At 65.0% G+C, this 7134-nt stretch overlaps 1 protein-coding gene across 1 annotated transcript; it reads right to left on the bottom strand.

Annotated features, from left to right (window-relative positions):
- Positions 1-192: 192 nt before the first annotated feature.
- Positions 193-6998, bottom strand: SLC16A8 (solute carrier family 16 member 8). Its single transcript, XM_019835547.3, has 6 exons — positions 6164-6998; positions 5158-5209; positions 4713-4940; positions 3805-3948; positions 2715-3542; positions 193-762 (listed from the first exon to the last, which is right to left on the bottom strand). The coding sequence occupies exons 3-6, from the start codon at positions 4924-4926 to the stop codon at positions 446-448; spliced, it is 1503 nt and encodes a 500-aa protein (XP_019691106.3). The 5' UTR covers positions 4927-4940; positions 5158-5209; positions 6164-6998; the 3' UTR covers positions 193-445.
- Positions 6999-7134: the final 136 nt, after the last annotated feature.

The following is a 7134-nucleotide window of genomic DNA, read 5'->3' on the forward strand; positions in this document are numbered from 1 at the left end:
GAAGTCTGAGAACCTCTCCCCCTCCACGCCCCACACTTCCCCCTCTCTGCCACTTCCTCCCCCAACAGCTTCCAGGTCAGAGGGCCCTGAGCAGAGCCTCCCGGGCTCCTTCCGACCACCACCCCCCACCCCGACCCCCGGTGGGGTGGGGGGGCAGCCAGAGCCGCCAAGACGCAGGAACAGGACTCGGTCTCGCAGCGGAGCTTTATGCACTTGAGTTTCATGCAGGCCCGGCCCCTGGTGGTGCACAGCTGCTCCACCGAGCGAGGGCAGGGCCTGGCCGCGGCCTGCTGGGCAGACGAGGGAGGCGGCCCACCCAGGGCCCCAGGGGCGACCTCTGCAGAGCAGCCTGAAGTGCTCCAGGCCCCCTCGGGACAGCCAGGGCTCTGAGAGGGTCGGCCCCGTTCCCAAAGTCACCAGCCACCTCGCCTAGTGCCCCCCCAAGCTATACAGACTCGGGGTCCACGCCCGGCTCTGCCTCCGCCTTTGGTTCCCCCGGCCCAGCCCCGGGGCTTGGCGCCTCCAGGGCCTGGAGGCTGCCGGGCTCCTCAGCGCCGGCGGGCAGGGCCTCAGCGTCCTCTTGGGCCTCAGCGTCCTCAGTGTCGCTGGCCCCGCCCTGGGCGCCTTGGCTGGGCGGGGTGTCCTTAGAGCGGCGCAGGCAACACTTGGTGGCCACAGCCATGAAGATCCCAGCCAGGGCCACCTCAGAGCCGGCCAGGTAGAAGATGATCTCGTAGTTCTTCAGGGCGTCCACCAGGCGGCCTGGGGGGCAGGGAAGGGGAGGTAAGGGTCTGCCGGAGGGGGAGAAGGGGGGGGACTCCACCCACTGCCCTTGCCTACAACCTCAGATAAAGGGCAGTGCCCTCCCTGGAGTTGGTGGGTTTACATCTGAGGGACGCAGACACCCACCCCGGTCTTTGTTCCTGTTTTACAGACGCAAAACACCACCCGGGTTTTGCCATCTGAGACCTTAAAGACGTCACCACCTCCTGGGGCCTCCCTCAATTTCTTAAGTCGTGTGGACTCTTTGGGGAGGCAGCACCTTTCAGTTTACAGGGCACCCCCTCCACCCCCAGATCCAAGCCCCGCACGTTCCCTGTGACTTGCCCAGCTAAGGAGCAGGGAGGGGACACTGCGCTTAGCCTCGCCCTCCTGGGGGTCCCCAACTCTTGCTCTTTCCACCCAACTCCAGGGGCCTGGCCCAGCTTGCCCTCCAGCTCCCTCCCGAGCCCCCTCCTGCCTCTGCCAGGAGGCCCCGGTTCCCTCGACTGAGCTTCCCTAGACTCTGTGGGCTCCGTCCTCTCTCGGCACTTTTGTGGCTGACCTCCCCAGGCTGTGATCTCTTGGTCTACAGCTCTGTGGCCTCGGGGAGGCTTCCTTGTGTCCCCCACCCAGGCCGGCTGCCTACCTGAGTCCCTTTGAGCACCACTCCCAAACTTGCCTTCCTGCCCTGCCCAGCCAGCCGCCAGTCCTGTCCCTGCCCCTCCCACACTTGGCCCTGCAGTGTCCTTCAGTCTCACTCCCTGTTAGCTCTAACCCCCAACCCAGGTCACATGAGAAAATGGAAGAGGGCTCCCTGAGCCTCTGCAGGTGGTGGGTGGGGGTGGGGGTGGTGGCTGCGGGTGGGGGGCTTGGAGGCCACCCTCACCTGGGTTAGATGACAGAGCTGGATGAGGCCACTTGGCCAGCCCAGCCCCGGAAGGAGGGGCAGCTCACTCCACCTCAGGGGCAGCCTGGGTCCCAGCAAAGGTGGCTCCCCTCCGTCCCGCAGCCTGACCTCAGCGCTGCTCACAGGCAGGCCCCCTGCTGTCTCAGGGACCACCTGCCAACCCTGGAGAACCCTAATAGCCACCGCCCCGCCCCTTCCCAAGCTCAATTCCTGCCTCACAGTTTAGGAACACTGTCCCCTAAACGTGCGTGCCCTATGCTGTCCTGTGTCCTCTCCTGTGGGGGTCTACCCTGCTCTGTGAGGCTGCCTTCATGCCAGCCTCTGCAAGAATCCTTTCCTGGCCTCTCATCATGGCAATTTCCAAGAGGCAATTGTGCCCAGGGGGCACGCACAGCGGAAGGCCCAGATCGTGTCGGGGCACAGCAGCTGCACCAAGCAAGGGCAGGGCCTGGCCGTGGCCTGCTGGACAGATGAGGAGGGAACTCCTCCCTGGGCCCCTGGGTCACCACTCCATGTGCACACTGAGCACCCCCACTCTGCTCCTGGTCTCACGGCTGGTTCCTCAAACACACCGTCCCTATGTCCCTATCCTGGTCACCCTTAGAGGCTGGGGACGCTAAAGCACTCGGAGGCAGTGTTCCAAACTAAGGGCGTCTAGCACTGGGCAGGGCTCTGCTCAGTTTGGGGACTGCACCTGTACTAGATCTCTGTGCCTCAGTTCCCCCCATCTGCGAAAGGAGAATAAGCATTTGCACTTCACAAGGCCTTTGTGCCAACGCTTGAGATGACCCAGCGGGTCAGCAGCCGTCGACGGAGGGCTCTTCCTGGGCCTTCTTGGCCTCTCCGTCCCCACCCAGGGCTGGTAGTACTGGCTTGGAGGAGGGGTTAATTGGCCACGGGCAGCCCCACCCCCGACCCCACCCCCAGGCTGTCTCGGCCAATGGGTCTCTTCCTTTCATCCCTGGAAGCTCCATCTGGGACAGAGAGGACGCTTTCTTCCATCTAGAGACATTAGCCCGTCACCCCCTCCTCCCGAGGGGCGCACCGGCAGAGGGGGGTCCAATGAGCACAGCCACGGCCTCGACGAGCAGCACCAGGCCCAGAGCACTGGGAAAGCGGTGCGACCCCACGGCTGCCATGAGCACCTCGAACTGCAGCGCTCCCACCATGCCGTACGAGAGGCCGAAGGCGACGCAGAAGGCGACAAGGGCGCCGTAGGAGCGCGCGCGCGCGCTGCTCAGGTCCGTGAGGCCATTGGCCATCAGGGCCAGGCTGAAGAGGTAGGCGACGTGAGGTCGTAAGCGCGCCAGGCCCGCCAGGGCGCCGCACGCTGGCCGCGCCACGATGTCTACGAAGCCCACGATGGACAGCAGGAAGGCGGCGTCGGCGTCCGGCACGCCCGCGTCCTTGGCGTAGTTCACCAACAGGATGGCGGGCACGAAGAGGCCGAGGGCCATCAGGAACTTGGTGATGGCGTACACCCCGAAGGCGCGGTCGGCGCACACGGCCACGTCCAGCAGGCGGCGGCGGGTCCGGCCGCCAGGGGGCGCCTCGCGCAGGCGCAGCCCGGCGCGGTCCGCTTCCGCCTCCCCGGGAGCGTCCTCCGCGCTGTCCCCGCGCGGCCGCGGGCCGGGTCCCGGCGGCGGCCGCATGACGGCGCCGCAAGCGCAGCAGTGCAGCAGGAGGCCGCCGAGCAGCAAGAATCCGCCGCGCCAGCCGAAGTGCTCGAGCAGCTGTTGGCCGAGCGGCGACAGCGCCGACAGGAACACGGGGCTGCCCGCCGCCGCCAGCCCGTTGGCTAGGGGCCGCCGCCGCTCGAAGTACAGCCCCAGCATGATGAGCGACGGCTGGAAGTTGAGGGCCAGGCCCAGGCCTGCGGGACGAGGCGGCGCTGTGCCGGGGTCCCCGAGGGCGCCCCCACCCCAGCCCCGGGCAGGAGGGAGGGGGGGAGGGGGAGGCCCCGACGGGGCAGGCAGACCCCCGGGGGAAACTGAGCCGAGGGACGTCGAGGACCGCCTTTGGAGGGGAAACTGAGGACAGAAGGCATTGCCACAAGGACTCCCGACCCCCCCCCCCTCCCCACCTCACGGCCGGGCCCCGTCCGCGTAGGGGAGGTGAGCAGTGGCCGCCCTCACCTGTGAGCACCCCAGCCGTCAGGTATAGCTCCAGGAGGCGCGTGGCGAAGGATGCTAGCACCATGCCCGCCGAGGCCAATAGCCCACCCACCAGCATCACCGGGCGACAGCCAAAGCGGGTCACGAGGATGCTGGAGACCGGACCTGTGGGCCGGGCACGGTCACCGCTCGGGTTGGACTAACCTCCTTTCCCCGTGGACACTCCGGGCTTTGCACCTCCCGGCCCCAGAAAATGGCTCAAAGGGATAAGGTCACCAGCGGTTCAGAGAGGGCAGCGTCCGGCCAAGGTCACACTGCTTGGCTGGGCCAGACCAAGGAGACAGCGGCCGGCCGAGGACTCACGGGAGGGACCCGTCTTGGTCCAGAGCCCCCATCCATCCTCAGTCCTCCTGAGAAGAGGAAACCCCAAGCAGAAGAGGTGGACCCCATTCCCTTTTTTTTTTTTTTTTTTTTATCTGCACAGCTGGAATCGCCCCTTGGGCTGCCCAGGCTCTTTCCAGAAGAAAGAGGAAAGCCTCCTCTTTTCCTCGAGGCTTGGTCAGGATAACGCCAGCATTTCCCCCACCGCAACAGGTGGTTAGGGCTCAGGGGGGCGGGGAGCCGGAATCTTATTTAGAACGATTTCCCCACCTGTAACATAGGTGGGCACAGGTGTTTTGGCAGAACTAGAGGGGTCCTGCCGGCTGGCCAAGCTTGCCAGGTGTGTGGGCTGTTCCTCGAGCCACTGTTCCTTTCCTGCCCTTTCGTCCCCTCTCTCTGGTGCCAGTGTTCACAGGAAGAAAGTGGTTCCCGCGCCCTCCCCCGAGGGGTCTGGGGAAGGCTCACGGGGTCAGTGTCTCCTAGTCCCTGATCCCTGCTCTCAATCCTGGGCCCGGGGTTGGGGGAGGGACCCGCGAGGGGGCGCTGACCCGTGCCGTAGAGCATGGCGAGCATGATGGAGGACACCCAGGCCGTGTCGCTGTAGCCCGCGCCGAAGTCGCGCATAAGGGCGCGGAAGAAGACGCTCACCGCCTTGGGGAAGCCGTAGGCGAAACCGGTGATCACGAAGCAGGCGCCCAGCACCGCCCAGCCCCAGCCGCCGTCTGGGGGGCCCGCGCCCCGCCGGGGGCCGCCAGCGCCCATCGCGGCTGCCTCTGCTGGCGGAGGGGGACGAGAGGGAGCAGCGAAGGTCTGTAGCCCAGGCCAGAAAGGGGGATGGAGACCCAGCGTGGGGGAAACCGAGGCACGGGGCTACCCCTGCTCAGGGAATGAGCCAAGAAGGGAAACCCAGGCAAAACCTCGCCCCAAGTCTCCCCTCCTCCAAGGGGCCCATGAAAGATGAAGGGGGGGGGGCGGTAATGGAATCGCTCCCACCTGAGCCTGAACTTCAGGAAGACTCCCTCTGGAAGACTCCTTGCCCAGGGACCTGGTGGTGGCAGGAGAGGGGGTGCTGGTGAATGGGAGAGCTGGGCGGCCAGCGTGTGCCCCATGTGCTTGGGAATCCCCAGTGTCCCCAGTGTGCAGGTGTGAGGGTCTCAGCACAGAGGGACCAACCCCACGTGTGGGACAGAGAAGCAGGTGCCAGCTGCAAAGTGGGTGGGGCTTATTTTCTTCCTTGGCCTTGCCGTATGTTCCTAATTTTTCTCAATGATCAGAAATGACTATTGTCATTTAGGGGAAAAAAAGAAGAAAAGAAAAACCCAAGAACATGTAAGAACATCAGCCTTGCTTCAGGAGCAAGGGAGCCGAGTTCCGGTTCACCCCGGCTTAGCCAGGGATTTGCTCTGACTTGGGCAGTTCCCCTTCCCTCGCTGAGCCTCAGTTTTGCCACCTGTACGATGGGTGATGGATTATCCCAGGCCAACCAGGAGTCTTGGTGCCGGGGCGGGGCGGGGGGGGGGGTGGTGATCAGATCTCTGGTTCCACTGGGCAGATAGGGACCTCTGAGGGGGCACCAAGAAAGAAAGCTTCTGCTCTCCAAATCCCTAGCAGCCTGCCCCCCCCCCCGCACCCCCCCTCCCCAACCCTACACAAGCAGAAAACAGCTCTAAGGCCTCTCACACTCTTGGCTCTCCACCCAGGGGTCCACACAGCAGCCTCATGCACCCCCGTAACAGACGAGGCTGGTAGGCCTCCCCAGTAGGGGGGAACCAGCCCACAGCTGGGCAGAAGCCTCCTTCCCTCCCACCGCCCCTCTGCATGTGGGGTCTCCTTCCCGGCACTGGGGAACACCAAGATACCCGTGGGAATCTGGGACTGTGACCCTCTCTCACCAGGACGGGGTCCTGACTTTTCCTGCCTGTTGTCCCCTCACCGTGGCCGCAGCCACTTGGAGGCCAGGACAAGGGGGTGGTCCTGGCAGCCCTCGCCCCACACTCACCTGAGCCGTCCTGTGGGTTTGGGCGTCCAGCCTCACATCTCCTGAGGCCTTCCGGGAGGGGTTGCCCCCCCCACCCCGGTTCCCCCTTGAAGCCTAGCCTGAGGGGGGCGCACAGCCGAAGACCCCCCCCCCCCAGGCTTGTCTACAGATCAGCCACTGGCCAGACTCACCCACGGCTCACTCCCTCAGGCCTGGAGCTTAGAGTGTTCCCCACCCCCACCCCGCTAAGAGGCTTTTGCCTGGAAAGGGAGAAGGGACGGGGCAGTGACCGCAGCACAGGGCCAGGCTGGACCCCACGGTGGGGGTCCCTGTCTCAGGCCCTCCCAGCAGAGCTAGAGAGATAATGAGGCCCCTCCACGGGGCAGAGGACACACAGAGCCCTGCTCTGGTGGTGATGGGAGAGGAGGATCCTACTGGTGCTGGGGGCGCAGCCCTGCCCTGGAGAGACCCCGCCAGCCCTACTCACCTCAGCGCCTCGCCTGCCCCCCACCCCCAGACCACATTCCAGGAGGGGCCTCCGAGGCTTTCCCCTGGATCAGGCTAATCCAGGTCAGAGAGCCTGGGACCGAGGGGTGGGGGTGGGGGGGGCGGAGGGGCCAGAACAAAGGGCACTGTGTCCCAGGCTGTGGCAGGGTGACTGCTGGTGGTCCTGGACCTTGGCCACTGCCACCCCTCCGCCTCTGGAGAGGCCACCACAGCAGCAAAGGGACTGGGCCAGAGCTGGGTGGATAGACCCTGAGGGCTTCAGGGCAGACCTAAAGATTTGCTTAAAATGAAGGATGGGACAGGTGCCCGGGGCGGGGGCTCAGTCTGCTGAGCGGCCGATTCGTGTCGGTTCAGGTCACGATCTCACGTTTCGTGGGTTCAAGCCCCGCATCGGGCTCTGCGCTGGGATTCTCTGTCTCCCTCTCTCTTTGCCCCTCCCTCACTCGCTCTCTCACAAAATAAATAAACTTAAAAAAAAAACAAAA

Source organism: Felis catus, chromosome B4, assembly GCF_018350175.1.
Source record: "Felis catus isolate Fca126 chromosome B4, F.catus_Fca126_mat1.0, whole genome shotgun sequence".
NCBI lineage: Eukaryota > Metazoa > Chordata > Mammalia > Carnivora > Felidae > Felis > Felis catus.